This window comes from Leuresthes tenuis, unplaced genomic scaffold (genome assembly GCF_036924035.1).
Source record: "Leuresthes tenuis unplaced genomic scaffold, fLeuTen1.0.hap1 SCAF_21, whole genome shotgun sequence".
NCBI lineage: Eukaryota > Metazoa > Chordata > Actinopteri > Atheriniformes > Atherinopsidae > Leuresthes > Leuresthes tenuis.
The window spans coordinates 396,331-414,762 of record NW_027325375.1 but is presented as its reverse complement, the minus strand read 5'-3'; the positions used below and the strand labels follow the sequence as shown (position 1 = coordinate 414,762).

The window sequence follows — 18,432 nt, the reverse complement described above, 5'->3', positions numbered from 1 at the left end:
TGCTTTTATTCCTCCTTTTACAGAACTAACTTCTTCTAACTTCTGTCTTTACTGTGATGGATAACGCCTCTATGATGGCAACACAAAGCGAGCATAAAGTGTTGGTTCTGAGGCATCCAAACGAACACTTCTCTCCTCGTCTTGCATGCAGTGGAAGTTCCACTTTGCTCTTTCTCTGTCTTCCTCTAAGTGATGATTTAAAACAGACAAACAGCAGCAGCACTGTTCATCAGCCAAATGTTGAGCAAACTCCCCTCATCCCAACCAAAGCCAACTATATGACAACAGGAGACAGAAATCAGAGCTGTCAGTGATACAAAGAGAGGTGTGAAATGATCCCTGAGCAGCGAAGCAGAACAGGAAGAGAGAAAAAAACCAAGGCAGAAGTGGTTGGTGTTCGAGTCGTGAGAGCGAAGGTTTGATCCGAGGCAGCAGATGTTTGAGCGAAGACGAGACTGAAGCCGACGATCTCAAAGTAAAACACTGGATCTGACTGGATATGGGGTGAGTCCGTTTATACAGACCATTATTTCTCTGTCTCAAACTGATCACACTTTACTAAAAACATCGATTCTCTTCGAGCCAACTGGGTTTGTTTGATGATAATTCAGAAGAGGAGTCTTCTCAGGTCACTTTACAAAGAGAGAACCAACAACTCATTTCCTGCTGTTTGCAGCATCTGCAGCTGCAGGTGCTCCACTTTAAACTTTACTGGAAACCTTCAACAGCATCTCCGGTTTTCATGCCAGCAGAACTTATAAAAGACAGTGTTTTTCTCTCAGTGAGCTGCAGAAGTTGGGACTTAGTGGATAAATACAGTCCATATAAGGCAACAATGTGCTGAGCCCAGGAAGTGGTCAAAACTCGAAAACCTTATTGACAGGAAGTAAAGATTTCCCACATAGCTGCACTGAGAATAACTCGTTGTTATGCCTGGTAGAAATAAACGCAGCACCTTTATTTTTATTCCTCTTACTTTAGCAGCTAATGAGGTTGTTTGGCTACAAGTCAGTAGCAAACAAGCAGAGACTGAAAAGAGCGCCATGCAGAGGCAGAGTTCCTAAGACCTTCAAAAAACAGCATCTACACACTGTTCCTCAACATGAAACTGCAAAGACACAATATCACCAAATATCAGGGAAAGACTTTATATCCAAGGTTAATATCCAAGGTTAATAGGCTGAAAATCAATGGGTGCGCCGCATGTTTTCTACAAAACAAGGAGACTCGTCCCTCTGCAAACCAATCAGAGCCATTCAACCAACACAACCCCAAAAGATTGATGTTTTATTCACAACAGAGCAGAGAAAACTGGGATGGGGCACCTGGAGAGAAGGTGGCACAAGAATACAGCTGAGTGAACATGTTGCTAACTCACTAATTAGGTCAACAGGTCAGTGACATCACTGGGCATAAAAAAGAGCACCTTAGAGAGGCAGAGACTCTGAAAGATGCTTCAGGAATCTGCAAAACAGATTTAATCTCTAAAGACTTGGAATATTCCATTGTCCATGGCTGAAAATCTGGGATATTCACAATCTTCAGGCTCTCTGGGATTAAAAACAGACCTGATCCTGTCGTGGAAACCCCTGCCAGGGCTCAGGAACACTTCCAGGACTCAGCCAAACATCCACAGGTGCAGGTTAAAGCCCCATCAGGCAGGGAAGAAGCCACATGTGAACACGATGTCGTCTTTGTGCTGAAGATCATCTGAAATGGACTGAGGCAAAGTGGGGAACTGTCAAAATTGTCTGTCCTCTGGACCAAAGAGGGACCATCTGGCTTGTTCTCGGTGCTCTGCTCAAAGGCCTGCATCCCTTATGCTGAGAGGGTGCAGCTGTGGTATGAAACAGAAAACTTACACAGCTGGAAAGGCACCGTAAAATGCTGAAAGTTATGAAAAGGGCCACAGATCCCATCCAGATGACATATTTTTCAGGGGCCTTTGACCTGTTAGAGACAGCGATAAAACATTTGGAGCATCGAGAAACTCACAAAACAACAAGAATGAGACAACATTCCTCCCCCACAGCTCCAGCAGGTGGTTCCTGCAGGTGGACCTTTCCCCTCGGTTCCTGCAGGTGGACCTTTCCCCTCGGTTCCTGCAGGTGGACCTTTCCCCTCGGTTCCTGCAGGTGGACCTTTCCCCTCGGTTCCTGCAGGTGGACCTTTCCCCTCGGTTCCTGCAGGTGGACCTTTCCCCTCGGTTCCTGCAGGTGGACCTTTCCCCTCGGTTCCCGCAGGTGGACCTTTCCCCTCGGTTCCCGCAGGTGGACCTTTCCCCTCGGTTCCCGCAGGTGGACCTTTCCCCTCGGTTCCCGCAGGTGGACCTTTCCCCTCGGTTCCTGCAGGTGGACCTTTCCCCTCGGTTCCTGCAGGTGGACCTTTCCCCTCGGTTCCCGCAGGTGGACCTTTCCCCTCGGTTCCCGCAGGTGGACCTTTCCCCTCGGTTCCCGCAGGTGGACCTTTCCGCTCGGTTCCAGCAGGTGGACCTTTCCCCTCGGTTCCTGCAGGTGGACCTTTCCGCTCGGTTCCTGCAGGTGGACCTTTCCGCTCGGTTCCTGCAGGTGGACATTTCCCCTCGGTTCCCGCAGGTGGACCTTTCCCCTCGGTTCCTGCAGGTGGACTTTTCCCCTCGGTTCCAGCAGGTGGACCTTTCCCCTCGGTTCCTGCAGGTGGACTTTTCCCCTCGGTTCCCGCAGGTGGACCTTTCCCCTCGGTTCCTGCAGGTGGACCTTTCCCCTCGGTTCCTGCAGGTGGACCTTTCCCCTCGGCTCCTGCAGGTGGACCTTTCCCCTCGGTTCCTGCAGGTGGACCTTTCCCCTCGGTTCCTGCAGGTGGACCTTTCCACTCTGTTCCTGCAGGTGGACCTTTCCCCTCGGTTCCTGCAGGTGGACCTTTCCCCTCTGTTCCCGCAGGTGGACCTTTCCACTCGGTTCCTGCAGGTGGACCTTTCCCCTCGGTTCCTGCAGGTGGACCTTTCCCCTCTGTTCCTGCAGGTGGACCTTTCCACTCTGTTCCCGCAGGTGGACCTTTCCCCTCGGTTCCTGCAGGTGGACCTTTCCACTCTGTTCCTGCAGGTGGACCTTTCCCCTCGGTTCCTGCAGGTGGACCTTTCCCCTCGGTTCCTGCAGGTGGACCTTTCCACTCGGTTCCTGCAGGTGGACCTTTCCCCTCGGTTCCTGCAGGTGGACCTTTCCTCTCTGTTCCTGCAGGTGGACCTTTCCCCTCGGTTCCCGCAGGTGGACCTTTCCACTCTGTTCCTGCAGGTGGACCTTTCCCCTCGGTTCCTGCAGGTGGACCTTTCCACTCGGTTCCTGCAGGTGGACTTTTCCCCTCGGTTCCTGCAGGTGGACCTTTCCCTTCGGTTCCTGCAGGTGGACCTTTCCCCTTTGTTCCTGCAGGTGGACCTTTCCCCTCGGTTCCTGCAGGTGGACCTTTCCACTCGGTTCCTGCAGGTGGACCTTTCCCTTCGGTTCCTGCAGGTGGACCTTTCCCCTTTGTTCCTGCAGGTGGACCTTTCCACTCTGTTCCTGCAGGTGGACCTTTCCCCTCGGTTCCAGCAGGTGGACCTTTCCCCTCGGTTCCAGCAGGTGGACCTTTCCCCTCGGTTCCTGCAGGTGGACCTTTCCACTCTGTTCCTGCAGGTGGACCTTTCCACTCGGTTCCTGCAGGTGGACCTTTCCACTCGGTTCCTGCAGGTGGACCTTTCCACTCGGTTCCTGCAGGTGGACCTTTCCCCTCGGTTCCTGCAGGTGGACCTTTCCCCTCGGTTCCCGCAGGTGGACCTTTCCCCTCGGTTCCCGCAGGTGGACCTTTCCCCTCGGTTCCTGCAGATGGACCTTTCCCCTCGGCTCCTGCAGGTGGACCTTTCCCCTCGGTTCCCGCAGGTGGACCTTTCCACTCGGTTCCCGCAGGTGGACCTTTCCACTCGGTTCCCGCAGGTGGACCTTTCCCCTCGGTTCCCGCAGGTGGACCTTTCCCCTCTGTTCCTGCAGGTGGACCTTTCCACTCTGTTCCTGCAGGTGGACCTTTCCCCTCGGTTCCTGCAGGTGGACCTTTCCCCTCTGTTCCTGCAGGTGGACCTTTCCCCTCGGTTCCTGCAGGTGGACCTTTCCCCTCGGTTCCTGCAGGTGGACCTTTCCCCTTTGTTCCTGCAGGTGGACCTTTCCCCTCGGTTCCTGCAGGTGGACCTTTCCTCTCTGTTCCTGCAGGTGGACCTTTCCTCTCTGTTCCTGCAGGTGGACTTTTCCCCTCGGTTCCTGCAGGTGGACATTTCCCCTCGGTTCCTGCAGGTGGACCTTTCCCCTCGGTTCCTGCAGGTGGACCTTTCCACTCGGTTCCTGCAGGTGGACCTTTCCACTCGGTTCCTGCAGGTGGACCTTTCCCCTCGGTTCCTGCAGGTGGACCTTTCCCCTCGGTTCCTGCAGGTGGACCTTTCCACTCGGTTCCTGCAGGTGGACCTTTCCACTCGGTTCCTGCAGGTGGACCTTTCCACTCGGTTCCTGCAGGTGGACCTTTCCACTCGGTTCCTGCAGGTGGACCTTTCCACTCGGTTCCTGCAGGTGGACCTTTCCCCTCGGTTCCTGCAGGTGGACCTTTCCCCTCGGTTCCTGATAGTTACACCTTTGTAGACCTTCTAGTCTGACCGTTAGTTTGAGGGTGCTAACCAGACGAATCCTTTGGAGAACATCTGCCAAACCTGAGAGGTGGACTGGGGACCTCTATCTGAAACTATGTCTGTGGAAGGATCCTGATAAATATCAAGGCCATCAGTGGCATAGAGGATGGAAAAAGATGATTTCCTGAAAGCTGGAGCTTGATGAGGGTGGTGGAAAAAGAAATGTCAGCGATATTGTAGTGTAACTTTCAGGGTTTGATTTAACGGTACCAGAGGAATATTTAACGGTACCAGAGGAATATTTAATGGTACCAGAGGAATATTTAACTGTACCAGAGGAATATTTAACGGTACCAGAGGAATATTTAACGGTACCAGAGGAATATTTAATGGTACCAGAGGAATATTTAACGGTACCAGAGGAATATTTAACGGTATCAGAGGAATATTTAACGGTACCAGAGGAATATTTAACTGTACCAGAGGAATATTTAATGGTACCAGAGGAATATTTAACTGTACCAGAGGAATATTTAACGGTACCAGAGGAATATTTAATGGTACCAGAGGAATATTTAACGGTATCAGAGGAATATTTAACGGTACCAGAGGAATATTTAACTGTACCAGAGGAATATTTAACTGTACCAGAGGAATATTTAACTGTACCAGAGGAATATTTAACGGTACCAGAGGAATATTTAACGGTATCAGAGGAATATTTAACGGTACCAGAGGAATATTTAACGGTACCAGAGGAATATTTAACGGTACCAGAGGAATATTTAACGGTATCACAGGAATATTTAACGGTACCAGAGGAATATTTAACGGTACCAGAGGAATATTTAACGGTATCAGAGGAATATTTAACGGTACCAGAGGAATATTTAATGGTACCAGAGGAATATTTAACGGTACCAGAGGAATATTTAACGGTACCAGAGGAATATTTAACGGTATCAGAGGAATATTTAATGGTACCAGAGGAATATTTAATGGTACCAGAGGAATATTTAATGGTACCAGAGGAATATTCAACTGTACCAGAGGAATATTTAATGGTACCAGAGGAATATTTAACGGTACCAGAGGAATATTTAACGGTACCAGAGGAATATTTAACGGTATCAGAGGAATATTTAACGGTACCAGAGGAATATTTAACGGTACCAGAGGAATATTTAACGGTACCAGAGGAATATTTAACGGTATCAGAGGAATATTTAACGGTACCAGAGGAATATTTAACGGTACCAGAGGAATATTTAACGGTATCAGAGGAATATTTAACGGTACCAGAGGAATATTTAACGGTATCAGAGGAATATTTAACGGTACCAGAGGAATATTTAATGGTACCAGAGGAATATTTAACGGTACCAGAGGAATATTTAACGGTACCAGAGGAATATTTAACGGTATCAGAGGAATATTTAACGGTACCAGAGGAATATTTAACGGTATCAGAGGAATATTTAACGGTACCAGAGGAATATTTAACGGTACCAGAGGAATATTTAACGGTATCAGAGGAATATTTAACGGTACCAGAGGAATATTTAACGGTACCAGAGGAATATTTAACGGTACCAGAGGAATATTTAACGGTACCAGAGGAATATTGGGCTGCAAAGTAAACTCCTGCTCACTGAAACTGTTCTCAGGAGACAAACTAGACTGACCAAAAGTAAAAGTGAAAAGTGGAACTGCTGGCAGAACACCCACATCCTCAGCGAGCGACGTCTTTTAACTGATGTGGTGGAAACTTTAGTAAGGCGCAGAGTCAGTTATTTTTAAGGAAATAAGATGCTTTTAATAATATCTCACAGAGAGAACGACACAGAGCAAAGTACAGAGCTGCTCTGACCACTGAGGCTAAAGCAGTTCAGTCATGATGCACAGTGTTGAGTCACCGCTGCTTGGGTGTAGTTCTTATCTAGTCTCTCTAGCCTTCGTTCCTCTCTAGCTGCAGCCGAGGTTTCGCTTTTATCCTCCTTAAAACGCAGCTTCATCATTTAACGATGCTCTCAGGAGGAAAGAGAAGAACAGGATGTGTTGCTCTGCAGCTGATACACAGTAACACTCAGTATAATGCATATAAGGATTCATTTTCCATTAGACTGGCCTGTAGCAGTTAGACAGCAACTCTATCAGTATTTACCCTCCTCAGTCTCTCCTCTGGGGTTAACTGCTGGGGCTTTGGGGGACCCTAACGGGTGAAGTTTATAAGGTGGAGGCTTGTTATTACGTTGCTATCCTACCTGACTAAACACAGATGAGACAGAAGATATTCCCATTCGGTCCATTTTCTGTGATCCGATCCCAAATAGCCTGAACACTTTCTGATCTGGTCTTTCAGGCCACATTCAGAAGGGTCCAGGACACCTTTGTTTGCATCTTCATGATAATCTCAATGCAGTTATCACCACTTTTCATATTCTACCTGTATTTTGAAAAGTTTTTCTGTGTTATATCACATATTTCTCTAAGTTTTCTCATTTTTGCTGATTTGTGACATCTTTATTACAGTGAGTCAAGTATCTGTCAGGCGAGAGCCTCGGTCATGCTGTACGATGACAGCAGCAAGCGCTGGGTGCCGGTAGGATCTGATGTTCCTTACATTAGTCGTGTGCAGATCTATCACAACCCTGCAGGAAACACCTTCAGAGTGGTGGGCCGCAAACTGCAGACCGACCAGCAGGTATGAGACGAGTTACGAACCTTTACCCTCAGTTATGCATCAGGTCTCGCGCTGCCTTTGGAGATCACTCACCACCGAATAGATTTTAAATGCTCAGCTGCATCACAGGACTGAGAGGTTCAGGAGGTCCTTTCAGGCTTTTTAACAGTGACTGCTGACACGTTATTTATTCATTCATTATTATTATTCTTGTTCTAATATACAATCATTGTAAATATTTTAACTGAGCTACATAACTATTTGAATTTCCCCACGGGGGATGAATAAAGTATTTTTATTTTATTTTATTTTATTTTATTTTATTTTGTTTTGTTTTGTTTTGTTTTGTTTTGTTTTGTTTTGTTTTGTTTTGTTTTGTTTTATTGTATTTTGTTTTGTTTTGTTTTATTTATTTATTTGTTTTGTTTTGTTTTATTTTATTTTATTTTATTTTATTTTGTTTTGTTTTGTTTTGTTTTGTTTTGTTTTGTTTTGTTTTGTTTTGTTTTGTTTTGTTGTATTTTGTTTTGTTTTGTTTTATTTATTTTTTTGTTTTGTTTTGTTTTATTTTATTTTGTTTTATTTTGTTTTGTTTTGTTTTGTTTTATTGTATTTTGTTTTGTTTTATTTTATTTTGTTTTGTTGTATTTTGTTTTGTTTTGTTTTATTTTGTTTTATTTATTTTTTTGTTTTGTTTTGTTTTATTTTATTTTGTTTTATTTTGTTTTGTTTTGTTTTGTTTTATTGTATTTTGTTTTGTTTTATTTTATTTTGTTTTATTTATTTTTTTGTTTTATTTTATTTTATTTTATTTTATTTTATTTTATTTTATTTTATTTTATTTTATTTTATTTTATTTTATTTTATTTTCTGCAGATTTCCCTGTGTTAGATCCAGTTTATAACAGAACTGAACTGAAATGCATTGCTTTGTTCGGGGATTTTGTTTTGTTTTGTTTTGTTTTGTTTTGTTTTGTTTTGTTGTATTTTGTTTAGTTTTGTTTTATTTTGTTTTATTTATTTTTTTGTTTTGTTTTGTTTTATTTTATTTTGTTTTATTTTGTTTTGTTTTGTTTTGTTTTATTGTATTTTGTTTTGTTTTATTTTATTTTGTTTTATTTATTTTTTTGTTTTATTTTATTTTATTTTATTTTATTTTATTTTATTTTATTTTATTTTATTTTATTTTATTTTATTTTATTTTATTTTATTTTATTTTATTTTATTTTCTGCAGATTTCCCTGTGTTAGATCCAGTTTATAACAGAACAGAACTGAAATGCATTGCTTTGTTCGGGGATTCATTTGATTCTAAACTATTCCTTCCTTGTGCTGCAGGTGATAATCAACTGTCCCATTGTCAAAGGGATGAAATACAATCAAGCCACACCAACTTTCCATCAGTGGCGCGATCCCAAACAGGTGTGGGGCCTGAACTTTGGGAGTAAAGAGGATGCTGCTGTGTTTGCTGCCTCCATGACGCATGCCTTAGAGGCTCTGAGTGCATCAGCAGGTAACCACAGCAGGAGGGCCCATCAGATCCACTTATCGTACTGTTCGTGTGCCATAAGTCCAGAAAGCATCCCAATCTGAGACTGAGCAGGAGTTAGAGTTGTTTGATAGGATTTAAAACACATTTTCATGGCCTCTGATGTAGCTTTTAAAGTGTTTAAACTGATGTTGGAACCCACAGGATGTCCTCAGAGCGAGTCAAAGGTCCATCATGAGGCTCTTTGTATTCCTTATTGATGGTGAAATTGCTGAATTTGCAGCCTTCTTCTGTAGTTTGTCGACTGCCCCTCTGTCCAGTCACCAGAATCAGTCTGGATCTGGACTTTAGCTTAGATACCGGCTTATAGCCTCATACATCTGGGGTCCTGACTGATGTGGCAGACCTGGGCCTCTATTGGTTCTATGGATCAGTGAAAAGCTTTTTCCTCATCATCTGAATGTCATGTGGACCAGATAAATGTGTCTGAACTGTCTCAAAGAGGTGATCATAACTGAGGGGCTTCACCTCCCAGAGCCCACCAGATATATATATATATATATGTATTTATATTTATATTGTTTGGGGCTCCTGGTATTTACACAATGATTCTTTCCACAGAGCCGCCTCAGAATGGCCCAGCTGCACCACAGCTGGAACAGAGAAGGTACTTTTCTTTTCTCAGGGACTAAAGTTTGTGTCAGAAAGGCATTTTCAGTAAATTCCAGGATGTTTTAAAGGCAGGAATCATTAACTGCATGATTTTTAACCCATTTATTAGCAGTTTTTCAGTCTTTGGTTACAGTTGCACACATTATATCATGTTTCAGAGCGGAGCCACAGACTCTTCCTACATCCCCAACCCCAGCAGCTGCTCCACCTGCTCCACCTGCTCCACCTGCACCCCCTGCACCCCCTGCACCCCCTGCACCTCCACCACCTCCAGGCCCACCCCCGGCTCCCTCTGGGATGGTCCCACCTGCGCCTCCTCCCCTTCCTTCTGGGGGCTCAGTTCCACCTCCCCCACCTCCACCCCCTGTGGGAGGAAGTGGAGGCGGAGGAGGTGGAGGAGGTGGGGGAAATGATCTTGCTGCTGCTCTTGCAGGAGCCAAACTGCGTAAAACTCAGAAGGTGAGGCCTGTGCAGCAGGGCTGGGTCTTAATAAGGAAGCTGAAGAGGATCTCTGTTCTGATACAGCATGGATTGGGGGTGTTTTTGTGTCTCTAGGATGAGGGCGGAGCTCCAGCACCCAAACCAGCTTCCTCATCCGGTGGAGGAGGCGACCTAATGGGAGAAATGAGTGCCATGCTTGCAAGGAGGCAAGTGAACACTTAAGATCTGTAGAAGTCTGAGGTAATGATGTGCTGCTTGGCCTCTTCATGACTTTATTTATTCATCTCTAAACCAGGAGGAAAGCTTGTGATAAGCCTGCTCCCAAAAAGGAGGAAGCTTGCAATGTAAGGCCCCTCAGAGTCATTTCTATTATTATTATAGTTATTCTGCTTCCTTTCACTGCTGTGTAGTAATCGTAGAATAAGTATCAGAGTATTTAGCTGAATAATAACAGTTTATCTGTACATGACTGCAGGAAGAATGTGACTCTTCAGGTTTATCAGGATCTGGAGGTGAGGAAACTGTCCCGCAGGAGTGTGAAATACTAGATAAATACGGTTTAAAGCAGCATGGCAGAAAGATTCAGGGATAACACATAAAAATAATAACAGAAAATGTTTCAACAGAAAACAACCAGCCAAAGGAAAAATCTGCAGCCACGCTAAGGTGAGAGCCTGATGGATGAGCATCATAAGGCTCATGGTTATATTAAGAATGATAAACAGCGTGTTCTTGTTCCAGGGCCAAGTCCTTAAGCAGCACTCAAAGGGACTCAGGTCCCAGCTCCAGCCCGTCTGCATCCTCTGCCTCCACCACTGCTCCCGTGTCCAGGTACCAGCATGACCTCTGACCTGCTCTCCTCTGCATGCTGTTTACATGCTAACAGAATTAGCTCTGTGCTAAATCCTCACACTACAGCCCTCAGAAGTGTGCTGCTTTACTAATCAATCAAGCTCTCCACAACTGGGTCTTAGTTTAGAGTTCTAGTTATTTTATTTTATTTTGTTTTGTTTTATTGTATTTTGTTTTATTTTATTTTATTTTGTTTTATTTATTTTTTTGTTTTGTTTTATTTTATTTTATTTTATTTTATTTTATTTTATTTTATTTTATTTTATTTTATTTTATTTTATTTTATATTGTTTTGTTTTGTTTTGTTTCGTTTCGTTTAATTTATTTAATTTTATTTCGTTTAATTTAATTTAATTTAATTTAATTTAATTTTGATTTATTTAATTTAATTTAATTTAATTTCGTTTCGTTTCGTTTCGTTTAATTTATTTTATTTTATTTCGTTTAATTTAATTTAATTCAATTTAATTTAATTTAATTTAATTTAATTTAATTTAATTTAATTTAATTTAATTTGATTTGATTTATTTTATTTTATTTTATTTAGTTTCGTTTAATTTAATTTAATTTAATTTGATTTGATTTATTTTATTTTATTTAGTTTCGTTTAATTTAATTTAATTTAATTTAATTTAATTTAATTTAATTTAATTTAATTTAATTTAATTTAATTTAATTTGGTTTAATTTAATTTGGTTTAATTTAATTTAATTTAATTTCATTATCACTGCTCCCGTGTCCAGGTACCAGCATGACCTCTGACCTGCTCCCCTCTGCATGCTGTTTACATGCTAACAGAATTACCTCTGTGCTAAATCCTCACACTACAGCCCTCAGAAGTGTGCTGCTTGACTAATCAATCAAGCTCTCCACAACTGGGTCTTAGTTTAGAGTTCTAGTGAGAGACTTATTTTATTTTATTTTATTTTATTTTATTTTATTTTATTTTATTTTATTTTATTTTATTTTATTTTATTTTATTTTATTTTATTTTATTTTGTTTTGTTTTGTTTTGTTTTGTTTTATTTTGTTTTGTTTTGTTTCGTTTAATTTATTTTATTTTATTTCGTTTAATTTAATTTAATTTAATTTAATTTAATTTAATTTTGATTTATTTTATTTTATTTTATTTTATTTCGTTTGATTTATTTTATTTTATATTGTTTTGTTTTGTTTCGTTTCTTTTAATTTATTTTATTTTATTTCGTTTAATTTAATTTAATTTAATTTAATTTAATTTAATTTAATTCAATTTAATTTAATTTAATTTAATTTAATTTAATTTAATTTAATTTAATTTAATTTAATTTAATTTAATTTAATTTAATTTATTTTGGTTTATTTTATTTTATTTTATTTTATTTCGTTTAATTAATTTAATTTAATTCAATTTAATTTAATTTAATTTAATTTTATTTCGTTTAATTAAATTAAATTTAATTTCATTTCATTTCATTATCACTGCTCCCGTGTCCAGGTACCAGCATGACCTCTGACCTGCTCCCCTCTGCATGCTGTTTACATGCTAACAGAATTAGCTCTGTGCTAAATCCTCACACTACAGCCCTCAGACGTGTGCTGCTTGACCAATCAATCAAGCTCTCCACAACTGGGTCTTAGTTTAGAGTTCCAGTGAGAGACTGAGACTTATTTTATTTTATTCTTTTTATTTTATTTATTTTATTTATTTTATTTATTTTATTTTATTTATTTTATTTATTTTATTTATTTTATTTATTTTATTTATTTTATTTATTTTAATTTATTTTATTTTATTTTATTTCGTTTAATTTAATTTAATTTAATTTAATTTTATTTTATTTTATTTTGGTTTATTTTATTTTATTTTATTTTATTTAGTTTAATTTAATTTAATTTAATTTAATTTAATTTAATTTCATTATCACTGCTCCCGTGTCCAGGTACCAGCATGACCTCTGACCTGCTCCCCTCTGCATGCTGTTTACATGCTAACAGAATTAGCTCTGTGCTAAATCCTCACACTACAGCCCTCAGTATCTGTGCTAAATCATCATTAAAAATCATTAAAAGTTGACACTTTGGAGAAAAAGAAATGAAACTTGCTTCTCCTGTACAGCTTTCTCTTAGAAAACGTCTTTGGCTGAGGGTAAATATATATCTTACAGGCTTAAAGTGGTGAAGAAGAACGTAGACAAAGCAGAGGATCATGCAGATATGGAAAGTATCAAGCAGGTGAGATCAATCTTTATCTGAATGCACAAAAGAAAACTCATCAGCGCCTTTTTCTAAGTAAGCTCAGTTATAAAGTAAAGAAACACGACTCAGGCCTAATGGAACTGCTGCATGTTTGCAGGAAATCATTGAAGAAGTGAAAAAAGAGCTCCAGAAGATGAAGGAGGAGATTATCACAGGTAGGTTTTAAACCTCATTCAGTCAAACTTCCCAGCTCCGCGGTGGTCATCCTGGTTGTGTTTGTCTCTTCCAGCGCTGATCCAGGAGCTGCACACTGCAAAGCCCCAGAGTGAAGACTGCTGAAGGCCGGAGGAGTTTAAGGATGAGCCGTTACTGCTGTGTCACCCAGAGCTCTTATTCTCACTGATAGATGGGGTTTCTCTGTATTTATGCAGCTCACATCTGCTTCTTCTGTTCATGTGATGCTAACTGATCACACTGATGCTCATAGAAAGACTTATAAAGCTGATAAAGTTACTTGGATCTATGTTTTTTTTTTTATTTACACCTCTAGAATTCATCCAAAACTGGGTTTTTACCCTTAAAACTTTTACCAGGTGGTAAAAACATCCATTTAGTGTAAAGCGCTGAGCTGAGCAGCTGGAACCCAAACAGCAGATACACCAGTTAGCATAAGTACCTGTAGCTCAGGTGAGCACATTTTACAGAGAAAGGAAGTAAATGAACCCCAGTTCAATCAAACTATGGAACAATTCAGCCCATTTTATCATGAATGTATCAATAAAAGTGTAATAAAAAGTGGCTTCACTCACTTGTATGGAAAGCTTTGGCTGAAAACACTGAGAGGAGCTCAGAGACTGTGTTCAAACTAATCAATGAATGTGATTCATTTTATTATTATATTATATTAATATAACCCAAATTTACGGTGATTATCCAGCAGTGAGACTCATGGAGTAACTTACTAACATACTGGTGCAGAAAAGTGGAGGTTCTGCCCTGATGTCTGCACCAGCTCCTATGAAGACCGTGCAAAGAAAGAGAAAAACAGAACTAAAAACCTTATGCAGGTCAGAGAAGCAGAATCCTTCCTAACCCCAAGCAGCAAAATGTTTCACAAACACTGAGAGTTTCAAGGTGATTTAACAGAGAAGCTGAGCTGACAGCAGTCTTCCAAAGTCTGAAAACCTCACGGAAAACCTCTTTGTAGGGTTCAAGAAACACAATAAAATCAAGCAGAGTTTGCACTCTCCTATCAAGAAGATGCTTAGTTTGCTGAACCTCGTGTTTGAGACTCAGATCTGACTCAAAGGCAGAAAGAAGCGCCTCAGCCCTCATTATATTAAGGGTCAGTTTGACCCATTTCAGTTTCTGTGGTGCCCAAAGTGCTGCTTATCCTTTCTCTGTCTTTTTTGTGATGAACTGGTGTGTAAAAACTTTGGTGTGTAGCGGAATAGTGCAAAGCCCTGCTCTGCCGTGCTCGGAAGAAGCTGGACGTCACCGGAAAGACCCGAGTAGTCCCGAGAGAACACGAACACGGCGGCAGTAAAGCGACGAGCACAACTCTACGGTTATGATAGCACCGTTATAATCACCCACCATCATAACCATCACTCTGTGTCTGATGTCTGAGGGAAAAGTCAGTCAACATCAGGTGTTTGGTCCGTTTTTCTGAACCTAACCGGCCGCCATGTTGTGCTGCGGACTTCCGCTCAAAGCTTTCTTTATATCGCCACAGATTTATATTTATATTTATATACCCTCTGGCATATAATACCGCTTTTATTGGTGATATTCACGTTTATTTACAGTTTTTGTTGCACAATGATACAGCCTGAGGCGCCCCCGCGCGGCCATTTCAGTGTATTGCTCTGACCTCAGAAGTGATGTGACTTTATTTTTGTACCTTATATTTATGGTGTTTTTATTTGATATGATTCAGGAAACCACAGCAGGTACATGTGCACTGTTCAAAGCTTTAAAAGGCAATAAAGAAGCCTAACAGAAAGCTTTATTCAAAAGATCATTTACAGGGATGTCTGTGCAGTTCTGATCCAAAATAAACATCTCTTTATTGCACAGTTATTTGTATTTTCTTTACCTGAGAGAGCTGAAATTATCACAGATGTTGATGCTAGGACCTGGGATCCTCTGTGAGGTGACGGCGCTCACCAGCACACCGCCGTGCAGCCGAGGGTTAAGAAAGCGGCGCTCTTTGGGTCCAGAGATGATCTCACGACTTTCCTTTGGAGAACGCCTCTTCAGCTCAGTTAGAGACAGTAGATTACCTGATAAGAGGGTGATCTGGATCAGCATCACAGCTTCTCTGCCCTGCAGTGCTCATCACCAGTGAGTCTTCAGCTTATTCTAGGATGTCTTTTAAACTGCGTTTTTTCACTGCTCAGCAAGATCCTCAACCTCTTAATTACCTCTCATTTCTGTAGTCCTGGAAAGTGTCTGAAGGGCAACTACTCGATCCTCAGATCACGAGTGCAGGACTGGAGCATATCAGAAAGACATTTGGGTCCTATGACCTGTAGCTCTATCTGAGAAACCCACGCTTCCTCTCATCTTTCATGTCTTTCAAGATCCTGCAACAGTCTGCTGGATTACGGCATGCTGTGTATCTGCACCGTGCGTCTGTGCCTGCAGCTCCCTCTGCTGCTGCTGCTGCTGCTGAAGCTGCTGCTGCTGCTGCTGAAGCTGCTGCTGCTGCTGCTGCTGCTGCTGCTGCTGCTGCTGCTGCTGCTGCTGCTGCTGCTTCTGCTGCTGCTGCTGCTGCTGCTGCTGCTGCTGCTGAAGCTGCTGCTGCTGCTGCTAAAGCTGCTGCTGCTGCTGCTGCTGCTGCTGCTGCTGCTGAAGCTGCTGCTGCTGCTGCTAAAGCTGCTGCTGCTGCTGCTGCTGAAGCTGCTGCTGCTGCTGCTGCTGCTGAAGCTGCTGCTGCTGCTGCTGCTGAAGCTGCTGCTGCTGCTGCTGCTGCTGCTGCTGCTGCTGAAGCTGCTTCTGCTGCTGCTGCTGCTGCTGCTGCTGCTGCTGCTGCTGCTGAAGCTGCTGCTGTTGTTGTGGACAGAGCTCTTTCTGAACTGTGAACCTCTTCAGATGCACAGCCAGATTCAAAGCTGTACAGCTGCTGCAGAAGTGAAACAAAGTCAGCAACCTCAGGCACTGCTTTGGAGCATCAACAAGAACTAAACAGCGTGGCGCATTACAGTGAATGTAGAGACAGCAGAGTGTTTCCTGCTCATGGTGGATGTCCCACGAGGTTCCTTCATGTTACTGGGACCTGCTGCATCAAGGCTGTCAGCTGCCTGTTTCTACCCTGACCCTAACCCTGCTTTCCTGGAATAATAAACCAAAGAAGTTCTTTTGTTTCATCTGCAGTCACTGAACACGTCCTTTTCTTTCACTTCCTTCATGATTTCATTCTGTACCATCTCAGCTCAGCCCTGAAGAACTTCGTTTTGGATTTGCTGACTTGTGTATTTTGCATTGCCACGTGCACTTTTTAAATAAATCTGTCATGCTTCGCTATTTAATGTAATATGGCCAAACATTTTCCCCTATTCTGAGAGTCCTCAGACTCTGGATGACCCCTCTGGGCTATGCTTCAGGTTGCATTTGCTGTTGCTTTGACATAATGTTGATTTTCTTCCTCTTTCTTTTGTCGATTTCTGTCCATAGAAGTTAACACAGTTGTGTCCATCTCAGCGGTTCTGGGGAATTTAAATGGAGACAGACCCAGCTGAACGGGAATATCTGAAATAATATCTGAAATAATATCTGAAATAATATCTGAACTATCTGGAATAGAAACAAAATGGTCATGGAAACACAGTTCAGGGATCCAGAAGAATATTAGACGATAACTGCAGCTAACTCGCAGGTTTTCAGGTAAGTAGACTGAGCCCTGGCTCCTCTGGGGAGAACAGCAGGGCTGGAAGCAGAGGTCTCTGTGCCAGAGTTGCTGCTCCCAGCAGCATCACTTACAATCACACTGCTTCTTAAATCTCCACTTTCAGTCTAAAAACTGCGGAAACACTGCGCCTCCAGGTGCCTCCTCTCCTCCAGGTGCCTCCTCTCCTCCAGGTGCCTCTCCTCCAGGTGGCGCCTCTCCTCCAGGTGCCGCCTCTCCTCCAGGTGCCTCTCCTCCAGGTGCCTCTCCTCCAGGTGCCTCTCCTCCAGGTGGCGCCTCTCCTCCAGGTGCCGCCTCTCCTCCAGGTGGCTCCTCTCCTCCAGGTGCCTCTCCTCCAGGTGCCTCTCCTCCAGGTGGCTCCTCTTCTCCAGGTGCCTCTCCTCCAGGTGCCGCCTCTCCTCCAGGTGCCTCTCCTCCAGGTGCCTCTCCTCCAGGTGCCTCCTCTCCTCCAGGTGGTGCCTCCTCCAGGTGGCGCCTCTCCTCCAGGTGCCTCTCCTCCAGGTGCCTCTCCTCCAGGTGCCGCCTCTCCTCCAGGCGGTGCCTCCTCCAGGTGGCGCCTCTCCTCCAGGTGCCTCTCCTCCAGGTGCCTCTCCTCCAGGTGCCTCCTCTCCTCCAGGTGGCTCCTCTCCTCCAGGTGGCTCCTCTCCTCCAGGTGCCTCCTCTCCTCCAGGTGCCGCCTCTCCTCCAGGTGGCGCCTCTCCTCCAGGTGCCTCCTCTCCTCCAGGTGCCTCCTCTCCTCCAGGTGCCTCCTCTCCTCCAGGTGCCTCTCCTCCAGGCGGTGCCTCCTCCAGGTGGCGCCTCTCCTCCAGGTGCCTCCTCTCCTCCAGGTGCCTCTCCTCCAGGTGCCTCCTCTCCTCCAGGTGCCTCTCCTCCAGGTGGCGCCTCTCCTCCAGGTGCCGCCTCTCCTCCAGGTGCCTCTCCTCCAGGTGCCTCTCCTCCAGGTGCCTCCTCTCCTCCAGGTGCCTCTCCTCCAGGTGCCTCTCCTCCAGGTGCCTCTCCTCCAGGTGGCTCCTCTCCTCCAGGTGCCTCTCCTCCAGGTGCCTCTCCTCCAGGTGGCGCCTCTCCTCCAGGTGCCTCCTCTCCTCCAGGTGCCTCTCCTCCAGGTGCCTCTCCTCCAGGTGCCTCCTCTCCTCCAGGTGCCTCCTCTCCTCCAGGTGGCGCCTCTCCTCCAGGTGCCTCTCCTCCAGGTGCCTCCTCTCCTCCAGGTGCCTCTCCTCCAGGTGCCTCTCCTCCAGGTGCCTCTCCTCCAGGTGGCTCCTCTCCTCCAGGTGCCTCTCCTCCAGGTGGCTCCTCTCCTCCAGGTGCCTCTCCTCCAGGCGGTGCCTCCTCCAGGTGGCGCCTCTCCTCCAGGTGCCTCCTCTCCTCCAGGTGCCTCTCCTCCAGGTGCCTCTCCTCCAGGTGGCGCCTCTCCTCCAGGTGGCGCCTCTCCTCCAGGTGCCTCTCCTCCAGGCGCCTCTCCTCCAGGTGCCTCTCCTCCAGGTGCCGCCTCTCCTCCAGGTGCCTCTCCTCCAGGTGCCGCCTCTCCTCCAGCTGGCGGCTCCTCCAGGTGGCGGCTCTCCTCCAGGTGCCTCCTCTCCTCCAGGTGCCT

At 44.0% G+C, this 18,432-nt stretch overlaps 1 protein-coding gene across 1 annotated transcript; it reads left to right on the top strand.

Annotated features, from left to right (window-relative positions):
- Positions 1-416: 416 nt before the first annotated feature.
- LOC140280287 (uncharacterized) lies at positions 417-13,412 on the top strand. The gene is made up of 13 exons (XM_072375588.1): positions 417-504; positions 7,154-7,325; positions 8,641-8,815; positions 9,413-9,458; positions 9,622-9,922; positions 10,019-10,110; positions 10,200-10,248; positions 10,380-10,416; positions 10,531-10,570; positions 10,646-10,735; positions 12,904-12,970; positions 13,092-13,149; positions 13,224-13,412. Exons 1-13 carry the CDS (start codon positions 500-502, stop codon positions 13,271-13,273), a joined length of 1,182 nt encoding a protein of 393 aa, XP_072231689.1. The 5' UTR covers positions 417-499; the 3' UTR covers positions 13,274-13,412.
- The last annotated feature ends 5,020 nt before the right edge of the window (positions 13,413-18,432 follow it).